The sequence below is a fragment of the Jaculus jaculus genome, chromosome 8 (assembly GCF_020740685.1).
Source record: "Jaculus jaculus isolate mJacJac1 chromosome 8, mJacJac1.mat.Y.cur, whole genome shotgun sequence".
NCBI lineage: Eukaryota > Metazoa > Chordata > Mammalia > Rodentia > Dipodidae > Jaculus > Jaculus jaculus.
The window spans coordinates 55,270,348-55,290,043 of record NC_059109.1 but is presented as its reverse complement, the minus strand read 5'-3'; the positions used below and the strand labels follow the sequence as shown (position 1 = coordinate 55,290,043).

At 47.1% G+C, this 19,696-nt stretch overlaps 1 protein-coding gene across 9 annotated transcripts in view; it reads right to left on the bottom strand.

Moving 5' to 3' along the window:
• Nucleotides 1–19,696, bottom strand: part of Frmd5 (FERM domain containing 5) — a 382,500-nt gene that overhangs the window by 34,654 nt on the left and 328,150 nt on the right. For 3 of the 9 annotated variants that reach the window (XM_045157691.1, XM_045157686.1, XM_045157690.1), the window contains exons 5-12: nucleotides 19,446–19,543; nucleotides 16,937–17,060; nucleotides 12,565–12,652; nucleotides 4,765–4,853; nucleotides 2,527–2,613; nucleotides 1,884–1,947; nucleotides 1,347–1,438; nucleotides 316–390 (exon numbers count right to left, since the gene is read on the bottom strand). In XM_045157691.1, the coding sequence (XP_045013626.1) occupies nucleotides 316–390; nucleotides 1,347–1,438; nucleotides 1,884–1,947; nucleotides 2,527–2,613; nucleotides 4,765–4,853; nucleotides 12,565–12,652; nucleotides 16,937–17,060; nucleotides 19,446–19,543 (717 nt within the window). Of the gene's footprint in view, nucleotides 1–315; nucleotides 391–1,346; nucleotides 1,439–1,883; nucleotides 1,948–2,526; nucleotides 2,614–4,764; nucleotides 4,854–12,564; nucleotides 12,653–16,936; nucleotides 17,061–19,445; nucleotides 19,544–19,696 lie in introns of those variants that run through there. The other 6 variants (XM_045157688.1, XM_045157692.1, XM_045157689.1 and 3 more) reach the window with 4 other exon arrangements.

Sequence of the window (19,696 nt, the reverse complement as noted above, 5' to 3'; positions counted from 1 at the left end):
TCTCAGGGTGGCCTTGAACTCATGGTGATCCTCCTACCTCTGCCTCCTGAGTGCTGGGATTAAAGGCATATGCCACTGTGCCCAGCTACAATTCTTATTTTTCTGCAATTATGAGGAAGAAGGAAAAGAGACATCAAAACTCCCACAGACAAACAGCTGTGAGGAAGGAAGAGAATGAAAGATAAGCGGGCAGAAACCCCAGGCTTTCTGAGTTTCCCAGTTTCTTTGTTCTCAAGGACAAAGTCCACTGAGCGGTGCTCTCTTGAGAAGGGTCTGGAAATAGATCCATGACACTTACTTACTGTCACTATTTACCTGTATCGAAACCGGCTCCCTTTGAAGAATAAATTGCTGCTGGAAACCGTGCGGACTTGACTTGATTTCTCCAGCCTGCAGCAAGGCAAAGCACAGTGTGACACACAGCCTGAGCCTGCCTCACACAGGCTCATGGCAGAGGGTGAGGGAGCTGCTTCCAAACGACACAGGGAAGAGCCCTGGTAGCTCAGCTCACACGGGCAGGGCTGCATAGTAGTGGAAACACTTAGAAACTGAGTTTGGTCACAGGTTTGGCAGCAAACATCTGCTCTCATGACACAGGCAGCCAGACAAAGGCTTTAAAAGGAAAAGTCAAGAGACAATGAGATTGCTTCCTTTTACACTAGAGTAGTTAGGGGAGGAGAAGGAGAGAGAGGAGATTGTAGCATCTCCAGGGCAGTGGTAGCCCAGTATAGAGCAGGCTCTAGGGCCTTCCTCTCTGCCTTGAGGAGATGCCGGGACCTCCGTCCTTCCTGGCATGTTCCTCATGTTCCTCCATGAGTAGGATTCACATCTCAGGCTGCTTCTCTCTGGGTTCAGGTAACGAAGCAAATTTGGGCTCTGTCCTCTGAGGTGAAGGGCAAGTGTCTTTCTCAAGAGCAGGCACTGAGCAGGAGGGGAAGCTGACCATGATAACGTCTCTCCTGAGCTGCTGCTTCAAAAGAAAGAAGCCTGCACAGGCCTTGGGCAGCTGTCCTGCCACTGGTGACACAGTGACACACCTGGAGGGGTTGGCATCCACTCCGGCTTATCTCTGGGTACCCCACAGGGGTTGGGGGATTCCAGAGTCTCCTCAAGCCTAGGGTCACACCAGGGTTGTACCTGGTGTCTTATGGAATTGCTGTCTGTGGGCCTTCCAGGGATCCATGGGGACAGTGTGATTCTAATTAAGACACCTGGCCCAAGCTCCCCCAGCCCATCCCAGACCAGAACAATCCTGTGTTTCTCGGCGGCTCAAGACTGCCTGTCTAACCTCTGACAGCAGCCTTTGCCTCTGATAGAGACAAGTTCAGTCACACATGTCCACTCACTTGTAGAAGGCTTGGTTCTCGATGCCACATTTCCAGAGGTGCTTGCAGGCTTCTGGAGTTGGAGCAAAATATGTGAGAATAATTTTTTTTTCCTGCAAAAAATTCCACACAGAAATGGCTGAGTAGAAGCCCAGGACACTGCTCCCCCTCCTCCCCCCAAGCTGCTGGAGGTCCCCAGCTGCAGGCTAGCTAGATGGGAAGGCTCAGTTCAGTATATCACCTCACACCTGGCAAGTACAAATGAGAGTAAGTCTCAGCTGGCACAAGTGGACCCCTGAAAGCCCCTCACACCTGAATTCGGGTACAGGAAAGGCACAATCTCACTGTGACATTTCCTGGAGGGAGCGGTATCTCGGGCGGAACCTCTGAGTAGCATCCCCAAGGAAGCTCTGCACTGCAGGGTCTTTCCACCCCTTCCTACCTCACCTCCAGGACTGAGCACGGAGGTGACTTCCTGTACCTGGACACTTGACTCTAGCCACAAGGAACTGTCACAGTGCCCCAGCTTTCCCAGCAGAGAAGGAAGCCAGCACTCACCTCTTTCTGACTTACGTATAAATAGAAAGTCTTTCCTTCAAATTTCAGCTTGGTCACCTCATTCCTACAAGCACAAAGAGAGCACTGTCACCTTGCTGTGGGCAGCTCGTTCACAGCTAAATCTCGTAGATGCACAGCCCACCCTGACCGGAAAGGGCTCCAGGCACAGACACAGTTTAGCCAAAATCAGAACTGAAACAAGACAGCAGTGCAGTGGCCTTAGAGAAACGGTTGTTGGGACAGTTCATCCAGTTTTCTGTCAACCACACTATAATATTCGGATGACAGGAGGATTTCGGGCTCATCAACAGTGGCTGTAAAAGGGAAACATCTGCATGGAAAGTGAGTCGAGGCAGAGTGTCTGGGATCATTTCAGGACTTGGTTGATGACACAGGTGCATTATCTGATGGGATTATCAAATGTAGGATGCCACAGGTAGCTGATGAGGCCAAAGTTCAAGATATAGCAAATAATGAAATACAATGCAACCAGGTTCTGAGGGAGTTGAGTCTTTCAGGTGACTGTGCCACTGATGGAAAATGCAGTTTAATGCAGACACATGTCAAACAGTCTCGGGGGGGGGGGGGCAACATACCAAAGAGAGAGAACAGATTACATGGAACAGTCATGCAGCGTACTGACCAGGAAAGGGACTTAGGGGTTATTGTAGAAAAATCCTTGAAGCCACCAGCCCAGTGAATGGCTGCAGTAAAAGAGGCAAACAGGATACTGGGGTACGTCACCCGTGGGACAAACACAAATCAGAAGAAGTGACATGGTTACTGTACATGGCACAGCCTAGACCTCACCTCCATGAACTGCCCACTCAGGCTCTTGGGTGGCCAGTTACATTTACAAAATTACTGGGGCCTTGGGTAGATGTCCCTGAGAGCCAGAGAACCAGGCCTCCACACCAGCCACTCCTCACTTCCCTTCTGTCTTCCCAACACAGCTGCCTGGGGAGCCTCCTCCCACCCCCACCTGAGTTCTTATTTTTCTGCCGGAGACCCCTAAGGTGGTCTGATCACACCCATCTGCCTCCATAGGAGGGTGTCCTCTGTTCTTTCTAGGAAGATTTCCTCAGTAGCCTCATAAGTACTAGAAAGTAGTAGGAATCAGGTGCCCATTTTACTGCTGGACAAAATCAGGGGACAGAGGAAAGTGACTTGTTCTCTGTGGTCCAGGAAGTCATGGGTGGGCGAGAATGACAGCTCACAACTTCTGACTAGCAGACGTGCATTAGTACAAACCCTATGCTATTCCTCTGTCTTCCTCTCGACCAACCAACCCAGCCGATCACCAGCCTCGTGCTCAGGCAGAAAACAGTAAGTACACAGGGGTTAATGCACAGGTAAACATAGCCATTGCCAAGGCTCCAATAAGCATGGTAGAAAAAGCGAGGTCCACCCCCCCACCCACCAAGGTAGGGTCTCACTCTAGCCAAGGCTGACTGAATTCATCACTACATAGTCCCAGGCTGGCCTTGAACTCATGGCAATCCTCCTATCTCTGCCTACTGAATGCTGGGATTAAAGGTGTGCGCCACCATGGCCAGCCAGAAGGGTACCTCTTAAGGGACATCAAATAGCTCAGATGTACCCAGGCAGCAATAACCCACACTAAGGAAACTATGGCCTAATTGTACAGGAGACCCCAAACCCTCACATCTTTACCCAGAGGAAATAGTGGAGGCCAACTTGAGGAAGCCCATGAGACAGGGGTGCTGGGGAGTCCACGACACCAGGCTGCCTTGTGACTGGAGCGGTCTGCATGTCTAAGGAACACTTGCTTGAGCACTGGCTGACCATCCAATGCCAGTCCTCACGAGAACGGTCTGGGTTAGGAAGGAGTCTGGTGTGGCTGGACATCAGCTCAGTGGAGAAACGAAGAAGGTAGAGGGGAGACGCCTGTAACACCTACAGCATCTTGAGAAAGCTCACAAGAAAGCATTTTGACACACACTTCTCACTTGCTTTGCTGGAGAAGGTAAAGGGACCAAGACAACGAGCAGGCCTTTCTTTCTGCTGGACCAAGAGAAGCCACTATGCAAGCCATTTATCAAAGGACCTGGCCAGCTTAGACTTGGAAGGCTCGGGCCAAATAAGTTAGAGTCATCACAAGGGTTTAGAATATACAAAGTATCTATGTCTGTGAGAGTGACAGACGTTTGCATAGGCCAGGCAGCAGAAGGGTCTCTGGGGGATCCAAATATCAGTCGATGAACAGAAGTCTGTGCCAAGTCACACAGACTCCAAGCGGAATAAGGACAGGACGCAATTGGGTAGCTTCAGTTGAGACAGTGGCTCTTGCACACTGGACGTGGGAGGGAAGGAGGAGAGTGGAGACAGGACTCCTGGGGCTGAGGACGCGCATCCCCATAGACAGACGGGTGAGGCAGCAGCGGCTGAGCTCTTGCAGACAGAAAACCCACATGTGAGAAGGGCGTTTTGCATGTCATGGGCTGACCTCAGGGGGCACTGTCTGTAAGCCCCTTGCTAGTGCAGTAGGTAAGGGCACTGGGCCATCTTCGGAGATCTTCCCAAATAGCTTCAGCAGAGTTGGCAGCAGTCCTCAGTAGACTTAGTTCACTTGGGAATTTTGCTTCCCTAATACTGACTTCAGCCCCAGGCCTCCCTAAAATCAATCTCCATACCCTGCATTCTCTCTGGAGAGGCTGTTGGCTCTCAGGGACACCCCTTTGGAAGAACAGGGTCCCTAGGAAGAGACCACTACCTGAGTCAGTTACCGTTCTCAACTCAAGGCTCTGGAGAGGGCTGTGAACTGTAAATGCCCATCACAGACAAAGGACATGGAAACCACAGCTCCACCCCGCTAGTGATGCATAAGGAGCACGCTTTGGAGATGAAGACAGACACTCACCATTTAATGAAGTGAACCCTCTTGTTTCCTTGAAGAACAACAAACCCAAAAGGAGTGAAGGCCAGAAATGCAGCATTTCCTGACACATCCTGCAACAGACAAAGACTCGTTGGGTCATGGAGGTGCAGGCCAGAGGAGAAAGGGTGGAAAACACGTTCCTCTCAGCTGGGCATAGTAGCACACCCTTGTGACCCCAGCACTTGGGAGATGGAAACAGGAGGATCAGGAGTGCAAGGTCATCCTTAATTATATAGTGAATTGGACACCAGCCTGGGTTACATGAAATCCTATCTCAAACAAAACAAAAAATAAAACAGCAGCAACAAAAACCAACTGGGGGCTGGAGAGATGGCTTAGCAGTTAAGTGCTTGCCTATGAAGCCCAAGGACCCTAGTTCAAGGCTCAATTCCCAGGACCCACGTTAGCCAGATGTACAAGGGGGTGCATGTGCCTGGAGTTCGTTTGCAGTGGCTGGAGGCCCTGGCCCACTCATTCTCTCTATCTGCCTGTTTCTCTCTGTCTGTTGCTCTCACACAAATAAAACGAAAAAAAAAAATTAAAAAAAAACAAGCCAACTGGACCTCTAAAAACAAAACAACAACAACAAAACCCCAACTGGGCCTGGAGAGATGGCTCAGTTGGTACGAGTGCTTACTCTAAGCAAGACAGTCTGCAAGGGCCTGAGACTGCCAGAGTTTGATTCTCCAGGACCTGTGTAAATAGCATGTCTGCAATCCCAGTCTTGTGGAGAACAGAGACCAGAGCCCAGGAAAACCCCAGCTCTGCATTCAGAGAGAAAGAGACTATCTCAAGAAAATATGTGGATGCAAAGAGGAAGGACACCTGATGTTCTCTTCTGGCCTCCATGCATGGGGACTCACACCTGCACACACACACACAAGAAACCAAAACCAAAAATCCGACAAAAACCCCAGGGCTGTTCATAGAGAAGGCAATGTAACACCTTGCAGTGGGAGGGGTGAACAGGGCATTTGTAATCACAAGACTATGGCTGAGTCCTATCTTTGCCATTTGCCAGCTGTGTGACAATAGGAAAGTTACTGAGCTTTAGTGACTGTGCCTGTAAGTTGTAGATGATCATGACACCAGCCTTACGAACATCCAAGGAGAATGGCTAAAACTTGTACATTGCTGGGAGGATTTTAAATTGGGAAATAGCCTGGAAGTTCTTCAAATAGCACTTGGGAGGCTGAGGTAGAAGGATTGCTGTGAGTTTGAGGCCACCCTGAGACTTACACAGTGAATTCCAGGTCAGCCTGGGCTAGGGCAAGACTCTACTCAAACAAACAAACAAGAAAATTATGTGAGAAAGGAAATGGTTCAGTGGGTAAAGTTCTTGCTGAGCAAGCGTGAGTACAACAGCATGTGTCTGTACAACCAGAACTGGGAAAGAGGGTGGGAGGAGCCCTTGGCTTTGTTGGCTAGCTAATTTAGCTGAGTTGGTGAGTTCTGGGCCCAGTGAGAGACTCAGGTAGTTTCAATCAGATGTCCCTCATAAACTCATGTGTTTTGAATGCTTGGTACTTAAGTGGTAGCAGTTTGGGAGTGAAGCCTTGCTGGAGAAGACGTACTATTGCGGACAGCCTTTGGACAGGCTCCCTTTGCCAGGGTTCTGCTCACTCTCCTGCTGCTGTTTTCCACACAGTGTGGCAGAGGTGGGGTCCAGCCTCTGCTCATGCCATCCTTTTCCCTGTGATCGTGAAGCTCCCCCTGGAGACTGTAAGCCAAAATCTACTCTTTCCTCCCATCAGCTGCTTTTGGCCAAGTGTTTTGTGCCGCAATGAGAAGGTAACTACAACAGACCCTGTCTCAAAAACAAGAAAAGAAAAGATGAAGAGTGACAGAAGACACTCGGCATTGACCTCTGGCTTCCACATACATGCACGCACACACACACGAACATACACACATGCAAAAAATCATGTTGATGGCGCACGCCTTTAATCCCAGCACTCGGGAGGCAGAGGTAGGAGGATCACCGTGAGTTCGAGGCCACCCTGAGATAACATAGTGAATTCCAGGTCAGCCTGAGCTAGAGTGAGACCCTACTTTGAAAAAAACAAAAGAAAAATCATGTTGAATAATTCTATTGATAGGTAATGTCCAGACCAGGCAAATCCATGGACAGAATGACTGGTTGCAAGGGCTGAAAGACAGGGAAGTGAGGCAGTGACTACTAGTGGGTATGGAATTTGTTTTAGGGATCTTGAAAATATTCTCATGTTAGAGAGTGGGAATGGCTGCATAAACCTGTAATTTAAATTGCACACTTAAAGGATGGATTTTAAGACAGGTAAATTCTATTTCAAAAAGCTGTCAATAGCCAGGCCTGGTGGCACAAGTCCGTACTCCTAACTACTCATGAAGCCGAGGCAGGAGGATAAGTTCACAGCCTGCATGGACAACTTAGTGAGACCTTGATTCAAAACCAAAAGCCAAGAGGGTAGGGATGGAATTTGGTGGTACATTATCTGCCCAATATGTGCAGGGCCCTAGGTTCAGTCCCCAGTGTTGCCAAAACAGAAACAATAAAACAAGACAAAAAAGCTGCTCATGGGGTAGCTATCATTATTATGACATCTATTAGTTGTTAAGAAACTTTAGCTGAAGAACAGATCAGCAGCAACTGGCAGAGTGAAATAGTTGTCATCAACTCGGATGTACCTGAACCCCAGGTTACCAGCCCTCTCCAGTTTGTAAGCCCCAGGCTTGGGACTTTGCTAAGCAAGTTTGGAAAAGAGGTAGCAGAAGACATAGGGTCAGGCCTCCCCCCCTGCCCCGCCGTGAGAAGATGAGCTCCTGATGGAAGCAGAGGGCCTTCTCCGTAGTTTCCTTTGTGATTGGGAAGGACCCGCTATCAGGCTACGGGAGTGATGAGGAAGGTGACCAGAAAACTGCCATGAGGAGCCGGGAGTGGTGGCGCACGCCTTTAATTCCAGAACTAGGGAGGCAGAGGTAGGATCGCCGTGAGTTCAAGGCCACCCTGAAACTACATAGTGAATTCAGCCTAGACTAGAGTGAGACCCCATCTCAAAAAAAAAAAAAAAAAAAAACCCTAAAAAACAAAACTACCATGAAGTCAGTCACATATGCCTGAGGGAGTTCGCTGAGCCACAGCTCAGCATCTTAAGAGTCTAGCACAAGGCATGGGAGTGGAGGCCAAAGCTTTTGCTGCCTGGGCATGGATTTCCAGCCTGACTGGCCATAAGAATGGTGGAGTCTTTTTAGGGTCACACGAACCTTGCTTCAAGGTGAAAAAAAATGCATGCTTGTCTTTAAGCTGTCTGATGGAGTCAGGTTTGCAAGTGTGAGTATCTGAGCCTGGGGTACAAACTAAATACATGTTTTACAAACATTTGTAATTAATGTATTGTTATCATTGCCCTTTGTTTAGGGTCCGTTGACCCTGGCTATAACAACGATGTCAAAAACCCAAGACCATGCAGAGAGCTTTTAAACATAACTGGAGAGGGCTGGTGAAATGCCTTAGTGGTTAAGGCGTTTGCCTGTGCACCTAAGGACCCTGGTTTGATTCTCCAGGACCCATGTAAGCCAGATACACAATGGGGCGCATGCATCTGGAGTTCGTTTGCAGTGGCTAAAGGCTCTGGTGCACCTATTCTCTCTTTATCTCTACCTGCCTCTCTTTCTCTCTCTTAAATAAATAAATAAAAATATATTTAAAAAATTAAAATATAACTGTAGAGAGAGCTTGCTGCACAAGCATGTTGTGCTGGGGATAAACTCAGGGCTTCATGCATGCTAGGCAAGCACTCCTCCAACTGAGTTACATGCCCAGCTCCACTGTTCGTCATTCAATGCTCATTCAGTGTCCAGAGAGCCAAGCACTGACTAGTTCTTTGAAATAAAGACATCTGCCCAGTCTCCACGTCCCACCTCCAGAAACAAGTCAAGGAAGCTCTGTTTTGTCTTATCCCTGGAAAGTGTCCTGGGTGAGAGGAGGTGAAACCACAGCTCTCTAGGTTGTTAGGACTCTAAGGTTCTCTGGTCCTCTCTTTGGGGAGTGGCTTAAAACTGGAAGGTGAAGCCCTACTGTTCTTTAGAAATGCAAGGAAGATGATTCTGCAGGTTGCCTCAGGCACTAAGGCTCATTTCTGCAAAAGCTTATGGTTAGGAACTTGGGCAGTTGTGAAGATCACTGTGTCAAAGTATTTCAAGTTGCACACTGGAATGAGAATGAAGCAAAGATGAGAAGTTGGCATCCTAAGGCCCGACAAGTGTTGTTAGCTCAGACATGGAATTTGACATCTGAGTGGTTTTGGTCAAGTTCTTCATCTTGCAACAAATTTGTTACTCTCTCCTAGCAGAGCCAAGAGGGGCTGCCCGAGGGAGGGAAAGTCAACATGGGTCCACATGCTGGGTTTCTCTGAGGGAAGTTTTTTTTTTTTTTTTTTTTGAAAGATTTTATTATTTGAGAGTGAGAAAGACAGGGAGAGAAAGAGAGAGAGAGAATAGGCACGCCAGAGCCTTCAGCCACTGCAAATGAACTCCAGATGCATGCACCACCTTGTGCATCTGGCTTATGTGGGTCCTGGGGAATCGAACCTGGATCCTTTGGCTTTGCAAGAAAACGCCTTAACCACTAGCCATCTCTCCAGCCCAAGGAGGGAAGGTTCTTAATTAGAGAGGAGGCTTGGGCTGGATTATCAAAGTAATGATCCTATTTTAAGGGCAGAAGAGCAAACTGCAATTTTATTTTTATAGTCTCACCTAGATCTTGCTGAAATCTACTTTCTCCTGGTCTATACAAAGTAGACATAAACTGATGAAATCACTATTATTTTATTTTAAAAACATTTTATTTTTGAGAGAGAGAGATAATGAGAGGAATGGAGAGGATGGTCACACCAGGGCCTCTAGTCACTGCAAATGAACTCCAGATGTGAATTTTGGGGAATCGAACCTGGGTCCTTAGGCTTCGCAGGCAAGTGCTTTAACTGCTAAGCCATCTCTCCAGCCCTATTATTATTATTATTATATTTTTATTTGTGGGAATGGGCATACCAGGGCCTCCAGCCACTGCAAATGAACTCCAGACACATGTGCCACCCTGTGCATCTGGCTTATGTGGGTACTGGGGAATTGAACCTGGGTTTATAGGCTTTGCAGGCAAGTGCCTAAACCACTATGTCACCTCTCTAGTCCCCCTATTATTATTTTTTGAGATAAGGTTACATATTATGTAACCCAGACTGGTCTTAAACTCATGATTCTTTTGGCCCAGTTTCCAGGGTTCTGGGGTTACACAGGATGTGCTACTATGCTGACATTTTTTTTTTTTTTTTAAGATGTTGCCTGGCTGTGTTCCTTAAATTTGCCATCTTTCTCCTCCAGGCTCTAGAGTAGCTGGTATTACAGACATTACCTCCACCTGGTTTTGAATTAAATTTTAGTTTATATTAAATTAAATTTTAGGAGGATTGCCTCAACCTCATGGCAATCCTCCTACCTCTGCCTCCCGAGTGCTGGGATTAAAGGCTTGTGCCACCATGCTTGGCAATCCTTGTCACATTAAATCTACAATGTCCAAAGCTATGTTTTGATCTTATACTGAGGGTAAGATGGGCAGTATCTTAGAAGCAACATAGTAAAGATTTTCTGAGGTAATGCATCTTGAGTACCTGGCACATGCAGGCTCTGAGTAAGTAGCCCCATAAAGACTATCTCGACAGGACTAACTACTCCATGAACCTTAGTAGGGCAGTTGGCCATAGTTCTAGGCTGCTCCTAGGAGAGCCAGGCCACACAGCCAGCCTCAGGGCCAGCTTGGATGGAACAAGATGGTAGCTTCTGAGGCTGGAGAGGTGTCCGAACAGATGCTCTAATGGAATCTCTCCTTTCCAGCAGCTGGAGGCTTGAGCTTCTGGGGCTCCTGGAAACAATTGGGGGCTAAGGGCTGTGGCAGACAAGACAGCCTGTGCAAGTTTGGAGTTCAGGTATTTGAGCTCTGGCTACCAGGCTGGAGGTTTGTAGGAGCTTCTCATCCTGGTCCCAGGACCTGACAAGTGCACTCTGGGCAGAATGAAACGATCAGCATTCACAGGAGGAGCATCAACTTCGTAATCGGTCCAGGAGAACAGTCCAACTGAAGCGCTGTTCTGCTCTCATTTAATTATCAAAACGATTCCTCTCCTGGCCTCCCTAGAGCTGTACGCCCCAGATTCCCTGGGCCGGGTAATTGCCTCTCTGTTAATAGAAATCATTGGTATTTATTGCACTGGGCATGCTGCGGCTTATTTCAGGTTTCCTTGAGGCAACATTAAGGAGAGGGCTGGGTAGCACATCACTAAAGTGATGCTACTTAGTGATAAGAGAGTAAAGGCTCTTGAATTGCTGTCTGCTGGCGAGGGATGCAGAAATGTGGCCAGGGCCTGATGAGGGGACCTGAGGGCCTTGTGTGGGTCTATAGCAAGGCTCTGACATGGCCCAGGTGAGCAAGAGGCCCAGGCTTAGGAACATGGGATGAAAGTCCAACCAGAAGACTACCCTCACCTTCTCCCCAGAATAAGCCCCTTGGAGCTTCTGTCCTACATAGGCTATGTAACAAGTTCAAATCCTTGCTCTACCTCTCAGGGCCTTGTGAACCTTGATCTAGAACTCCAGCCATCATATCTACATAACAGGGAGAATAATGTCCAACAGCCAACCCCAAGGCTAATTGAGAAGTCACTAATTAAATAATGAGAAAGGACTCCATTGTGCCTGCCATGGAAAGTGTACACCCCCACACCCACAGCTCCTTCCTTCCCTTCTCCCTCCCTTCCAGTAGTTGAAAAGATGTGATACTTGGGAATGCTGCCTCCTCCCTACAGTCTGTTCAGCCTCTCTGTGACTAATCAAAGTCAAAGCTGTGTCAGGACCCCACAGTTCTGGGGTGCACTATAGATTTAAGCTGGACATCAGTGTGGCTGCCATTATCCATGGCTTCCAGACCCCATGGGTGATGGTGGAGAATCCTACCTACTTCCAGTCACCTGTCATGCTTAAGGTCATTGATCATTGACTTGACCTAATGTGTAGTCTCAAGGGGGCTGGGCAGGCAGGTACAAAGGTACAAAGGTGACCTGACACTTTCCAATTTTTTTCTTTGTTTTTAGAAGTAGGGTCTCACTCTAGCTCAGGCTGACCTGGAATTCACTCTGTAGCCTCAGGGTGGCCTCGAACTCACGGTGATCCTCCTAGGTAGATCTGTGTCTCAGGTCTAGGAGTGACTCAGAAGTTAAAGGAGCACATTAGTGCACACTTACTGTTTATTTTAAAATAAATATTTAATTAATTTACTTATTTGAGAGTGAGGGAGAGAGGGAGGCAGATAGAGATAGATAGAGAGAATGGACATACAGGGTCTTTAGCCACTGCAAACAGACTCCAGACATGTGTGTTCTGGAGAATCGAACTTGGGTCCTTTGGCTTTGCAGCAAGTGCCTTACCTGTTGAGCCCTACACTTCTGTTTAGTCACAGATGAGGGCAGTTTAGGGAGCACATTAGTACACACTTCCTGTTTAATCACAGGTGAGGATGGTGGGGGTTAGAAGTCAAGGTCTCAATAAGTAGAAAATCAGGACTGGCATGTAAGGCTAGCTGCTTCCCAAGCTCTCTCTAGTCTAATGAGGTCCAACTGCACCAGCTCTGTAGAACGGGATCCCCAGACACTCTCAGCATGCTGTCACCCCATTTCACACACAGAAGGAGTCTGTGGGCACAAGCACCTCATGCTTTGCTCCCACTGCTCTAGAGCAGGTCGTGGGGAGTCTTACCTTACACGGGTGAGGATCCACTCCGTACGTCTCCAGCGTCTGTGCTTTTCTTAAGAAGTTCAGCTCAGATGTTGCTGGTGTCTGACCACTGCAATGAAAAGGAGATGATTCCAGGGCTTCTGTCTCCTGAGGTAAACTCTCAGTTAAGAACTGCTCGGGGAGGGCCATACACCTCTATTTTCTCCATAGAGTATGCTGCTACTTGGTTCCAGAACCGACTGCAGAAACTCAAGTCTATGATCAAAACTCGAATGTCTTCAGAATGAGACTACTACATAATGAACTACATGGGCTGAGTGTGGCCAGCAGAATGCAGTGGGAACTGCTGAGATTGCAGTCCTACAAGAACACGGTGCCCGGGCTGGAGAGATGGCTTAGCGGTTAAGTGCTTGCCTGTGAAGCCTAAGGACCCCAGTTCGAGGCTCAGTTCCCCAGGTCCCACATTAGCCAGATGCACAAGGGGGCGCACGCGTCTGGAGTTCGTTCGCAGTGGCTGGAAGCCCTGGCGCGCCCATTCTCTCTCTCTCCCTCTATCTGTCTTTCTCTCTGTGTCTGTCACTCTCAAGTAAATAAATAAATAAATAAATAATTAAAAAAACAAAAAACAAAAAACCAAATCACAGTGCCCAAGCCAGGCGTGGTGATATGCTCCTGTGGTCCTAGCACTTGGGAAGCAGAGGCAGAAAGATCAGGTCTCAAGGCCAGACCAGCTTGGGCAACATGAGACCTTGTCTCACACCCACCCCCAAAAAAATAAGCAAACAAACAACAACAATAAAAAATGGGGCTGGGGAAATGGCTTAGTGGTAAAAGGTGCTTGTTTGAAAAACCAGCCAGCCCAGGTTAGAGTCTCTGGTACCCAAGTAAAGCCAGACCCACAAAGTGACTATGTGTCTGGAGTTCGTTTGCAGTGGCAAGAGGCTCCTGGTGTACTCAGTTTTCTTTCTTTCTTTCTCTTGCAAATAAAAAACACATATTTAAAAAAAAAAACAAAAATGACGGGAGGCAGAGGTAGGAGGATTGCCGTGAGTTCAAGGCCACCCTGAGACTACAGAGTTTATTCCAGGTCAGCCTGGACCACAGTGACACCCTACCTCGAAAAACCAAAAAAAAAAAAAAAAAAAAAAAAAAAAGAAAAAACAAACAATGAACTAAACAACAACAAAATGCTCTCAAAGTAGAATGTCTCTCAAAGTAGAATGTAGGGCCAAACACTGCTATAGGTAAAGTCAAGGGTACTGGTTTTGTGGTAATTTATGATTTTAAGCATTACGTAGACAAAGCTGTAGGCCAGATCTCTCATCTGTGACCTGACCTGGACTGAAATACAAAGAGCGATCTGGGGTACTCTGTTGGTGGCACCCAGCCCTGTGTGCTGTGCTTCCACACTCCACAGTTCTGTCTGTCCACGAGTGACACCGTGAGAAGGGAACCAGCTGAAAAAAGAAGAAATCAACCCGAACTCCAGCCACCTGATGAGGCATTGGCAGGCTCTTTTGGATACACAGCCCTGGAAAGGCAGGTGCATTCTAAGCTTCAATGTGAGGCAGCTTGTGAAGTCATCAGTTCTTATGGCTGCTGCGCAGGACTGCAAATTGTTCATGGCTTTTTAAAAATTTATTTTTAATTATTTATTTATTTTTATTAAAGCTTTTATTTATATTTATTTATTAGAAACAGAGAGAGGGAGAGAGAGAATGGGCGCACCAGGGCCTCTAGCCATTGCAAATGAACTACAGACACATGTGCCACCTTGTGCATCTGGCTTTTGTGGGATCTGGAGAATTGAACTGGGGTCCTTAGGCTTTACAGGCATGCGCCTTAACTGCTAAGTCACCTCTCCAACCCTTAAATTTTTATTTTTAAAAATATTTATTTATGGGGGGGAGGGAAGGAGAGAATGGGCACACTAGGTCCTCTAGGCACTGCAAACTAACTCCAGACACAGATGCCACTTTGTGTATCAAGTTTTATGTGGGTACTGGGGAATCAAACCAGGGTCCTTAGGCTTTGCAGACAAACTCTTTGACTGCTGAGCCATCTCTCTAGTCCCCAAGTTGTTCATTTCTAACTTTATTATTTGTGTCAAGTAGTATGGTAAAGAAGAAAGACAAATCCACCTAAGTAAGAAGCAGGCCCGACACCTCACCATCCTGCTGAGGAGGCCTTCATCCCTCAGCACCTTGCCCTGCCAGCCTCTAGGCTACTTTTGGAAAGTAGACCAAGAAATATAGTACACAGCCTGGGCTCCCAGGAGCATGTAAAGCATTTTCACACCATAAAGATGAGGCCAAACTGATGTCCACTAGCTATCAGGGTGAAGGGAAGACTCTTACATCAACCAGTGAACCTGAGATGCTTAGAAAATGCTTGTGTGGCAGATAAATGGCTTAGCTCCTGCTTCCAGTGAGCTACCTCATGCCATGTTTGCAGAAATGGGCGCTGTGGGCTCCATTCACCCCGGGAGGTGGCCCAAATCTCCGGGTCCTTCAAGGCAGACATCATTTCTTTCTTTCTTTCTTTTTTCTTTTCTTTATTTTTTTCTTTTTTGGTATTTTGAGGGAGGGCCTCGTTCTAGCCCAGGCTGACCTGAAATTCACTATGTACTCTTAGGGTGGCCTCGAACTCACAGTGATCCTCCTACCTCTACCTCCCAAGTGCTGGGATTAAAGGCGTGCGCCACCACACCAAGCTGCAGGCATCACTTCTTAAAGAACAGCCTGGCTTCAATAGGTTTCTGGAGGGCTGGTCCCATTACTCTGACAACTCTTAAAACCATCAGGGCAGCCAGCAGCCCATGAATTCTGAATGAACTGCCAAACCACACACAGGTCTGTGTTTATTCTGATCTTTACCACAAGGGGTCACCATTTCCCTAACAGTGATAAGAGAGATCGTGGCACCTGGAAAGAAGAGGGAGAAAGGGGGCGATAGGTGTCTCCGTTCTTAGGGTCTGTTTGCAAGCCTAAGGATGTTACTTCATTGGTAAAACACCGGAAAGAAGGTAAAGGTTTTTTGGAGAAAGGTCACTAGGATTTTGTTTAAGTTCAATATTATAATTAGAGGGCTGGAGAGATGGCTCAGCGGTTAAGCACTTGCCTGTGAAGCCTAAGGACCCTGAGGCTCGATTCTCCAGGACCCACGTTAGCCAGATGCACAAGGGGGTGCACGCATCTGGAGTTCATTTGCAGTGGCTGGAAGCCTTGGTGTGCCCATTCTTTCTCTCTCTCTCTCTCTCTCTCTCTGCCTCTTTCTCTCTGTCACTCTCAAAGAAATAAATAAAAATGAACAAAAAATTAAAAAAAATATTATAATTAGACATGCCCCCACCCACACTCCAGCACAGTCCTTCCTCAGAACAGGAAAGACAGAAACCTTCTGTAGACTGAAAAAGCTCTAATAGTGTTTTAAATGTGACAGGCTTTGTGATTTTACAGCCCTACAGTGCACATACCCTTCAAGGACTTCAGCAGTTTATCTGTTTGGGGAATCTGTGCTCCAGTGTATCACATGAAGTAGAGCCCAAACACCGTACCATTGCTTTTTAAAATTACTCTTTGTAGAAAAGCCTATTTCTTGTGGGTGAAAGGCTACATTCATGAAGTTTTGTGGGGATTCTGCATAAACAGGGTAGTCTAAAAGAAGCTGAAAAAGGCATGGTTTTATGAATGAAGCCACTTCTCCAAGGCCCTTGATGCCTGGGTCACGGACTGCAGGCTGTGTGCCAGAGATCCAGTCCCCAAACCAAAGTGGTCATAAGGCTCCCCACTGCAGCTACGAGCTGGGGTCAGCCCTGTGCAGTCTATTTTTTAAGCAGCAACCACCTGTCAGGGTCAGACAGGCCAGAGATCTGCCCTTTTATTGTTTATGTATCTCCACCCAACCTTTCTTCCTTTTTTCTTTAATCCCTTCCTTTCTTTCTAATGCTTTCCCCTCCCCCCTCTCTTTCCTTGTCTGTGTTGCTGGGGCTCAAACCCAGGCCCTGGCACATGCTACCACTCTACCACTGAGTTATTCTCTCAGCCCTTATCGTTCTCTTCTGGGTTTTTTGTTTGTTTGTTTGTTTCCTTTTTCCCAGTTCATGCTTCGCTCTGTATCTTCAATTACCTAAGTGAAGCAAATCCTCTCAAAGGCCACTTCCTCCCCCTTTCCCTTCCAGCACAGCTTCTCTCTTGCCTCTGTTTAAGCCTCAGCCTAAACTGCTCTTCTTGGAGAGTGGGCCCACAGGATGGAGGTGCTGTCCGCAGAGCCCTGAAAATGGCGCACCCCAGGGTCAGGAAGGCAAGGAGCACATCTGTGTCGGCAAACAGTCTTCCGGAGCCGAGGACACAGCTGAGAGCTCATGGCCTGGGCCTAAAGTGTTATCACGCACCTGAGCTCGGTCTTGTGAATCTCAGCAATTTTCTTTTCCAGCTTCTCTGAATGTTTAGGAAAAAACTGGAACTTGGAGCTGTAGCCTTCAGGGTGTTTCCCTGGGTCATAATCCCCAATCTCCGCTTTTCAAGAGCAAGTAAAAGAAAACAAACAGGGAGACAGGTAAATCATCACTGGTAAAGCAACAACAGGAGGTCGTCACACAGCGCAGCAGGGACACAGAGCTCAGCTGTGGGCCGGCCACAGGGACAGAGGGATGGCCACGTCCGCTTGTGTTCTCTTAGCTGTGCACACTGGGTTGTCATTCAAGTCTGTGCAGAGTCACAGTAGGGCTGAGGTCACCACTAGAAAATTTGCAATGAAAGAGCCTCAACAAGGGTCTTCAGCCATTCAGCCGCGGCAGGAGGGCCTGGAAGCAAAACTCTTGAGTGACATCAGGAAACAGCTTACTCAGGAAGACAGAACCACCTGGTCCCAGATTAGAGATCTAAGTCTTATTTTGAAGATTTTTAGCAGGGACGAGGCAAATTTCTGAATGAATCACAATCCCAATTCAGAACTCAATCCTCAGTCCACATCAAACCACATGAAAACATTCTAGTGTTCACGGAGAGTATCTGCCAGCCTTTTCCAAGAGGCCTGGGGCTGGGAAGACTGGCTGTGACCACAGTGTCACTGAGCTCAGGAGCACCAGGCACTGAGGCTGATTTCTCAATGTCCTGCTCAGACAGGTAGGGCCATCTCCCCAGCCACGCCCAGAGATTTCATCTCTCACATAAATCTGGAAGGGTTGTGTAGATCAGAAACCAGCTTACTTCCAGGGAAGGAAGAGCTTCCAGAAGCTGTATGGCTGCCCTCCTTCCTGCCCTGGGAGAGCAATAAGCACTTCAGATGAGGAAAGAGTAAATGTTTGGAGAAAAACATGTCCTCCTTTCTCAGCTGTACACAGTACTTGCAGCTCATACTTTTCCATTTCAAATTCCAGTGCCTTCTAAGTTATTGGAGCTGGCTGTAGTGGTGCATACCTGTAGTTCTAGGTACTGGGAAAGCTGAGGCAGGAGGATCACTGGAGCCTGATTTCAAGACCAGCTTGAGCAACACAGATTCTATTTGAAAAACAAAACACAAAAACAAAGCAAACAAGCCACGTGTGGTGGCACATGCCTTTAATCCCAGCACTGGGGAGGCAGAGGTAGGAGGACTGCTCTGAGTTTGAGGCCAGCCTGAGACTCCATAGTGAATTCCAGGTCAGCCTGAGCTAGAGCGAGACCCTACCTGGCAGGGGGGTGGGGGTAGGGGAGCAAACAAAACTCACTAAAATTTCAAACTACTTGGGAATTTCTATTGTTCAGCAAGAGACTAAAGTGAAGTGTGAGATAACCTTGAATCTTAGAATAATTTATTTTGCTTCAAGGGCAACCAAATACTCCCCCCACCACCATCAGGCTGACCTGGAACTCACTCTGTAGCCCAGGCTGGCTTTGAACTCCTGGTGATTCTCCTACCTCAGCCTCCTAAGTGCTGGAATTGAAGATGTGAGCCATCATGCCTGGCTTAAATACCTGTAATTTTTTTTTTTTTTTTGTTTTAAAGCATTCAATATGATTGTTAGGGTAGAACTGAAGAAAAGACTAGAGTTTGAAATTAGATTAGATGGGCTTTCTTTTTAAAAGGTAAAGGGGTCTTTGGGTACCTCAAAATGAGCAAGCACCTGCTAGACTTCCCATTTAGTTGGTATTTGAATTAGGAGCCACAGAAATTAATGGTGATGGTCTGACTTTTCAGTTCTTAGCAGTTTTGATATTTCTCCTGTTAGCAAGTACTTTTTAGGTGCTCTTCTAGTTGCTTCTGGGAGTTTTCAGATTTCCAGTTGAGAGTGTAGGTTCACTGATGTAAACTTCATGATATTAGTGCTCTGGTTCAAAATAATCCAGTGGTAATGACAGTTTCAGGACTAAGAAACATCTAGAAAGTGGCACTTAAGTATCCTGAGCATTTTAGGAGAGAAGGGGACTTATGAGAAAAGTGCAGATTTTTCCTCTTCCCCAAGTCAGACTGTATCTGCTGCGTGAGACTAAAGTTTTACTTATTAGCACGTTAGAAAACGTGCTTCTCTGAAACACTTTTAACACTGAGTACTCTGAGCTGAGAGGTCTCTAAAATAGATACCAGGCTTCCATGCTGCTTCATGTCTCAAGAGAACTGCATGAGAGGATTGGAAAAAGTGATTTTTGATTAGAGTCTCAGAAACATTATCAACCAGAGAGGTGCAGGGCAAATCTCTAATCAAAATGACTTTAACAGACTGGTTTATTTAGGCCTTAGGTACAGGTTCAGATTGAGCGTTCCGGGCTTTCTAGCTCTAGGTGACCTTGGCAAAACCCTCTAACTTGGACACTGTTTCAAGTTATACTGTTTAGATCCAAGAAGTAGTCATCTCTGGGAACTGCAGTAATGTAGTCAGTCCTTAGCATGAAAAGCAAAATCGTCCTGTCCAAAGTCATTACCTTGAAGGATGTACGCTGCTAACAAGGCAGCATCAGATGTCTTACAGAGAAGGCGGCCGTGGTAGAGATCCCTTTTGATCTGTAGGAAGACTAAATACCTGGAGAGGAAACAGAATGAATCAGAATGGATTTCTTTGATTGCTGTAAAGACGTAAATATGTAATATAAGCCTATCAAAATCTTTGTCAGGACAGTTTTACTGCATTAAAAAAAAACAACAACTCAGGGCTAGAGGGATGGCTTAGCGGTTA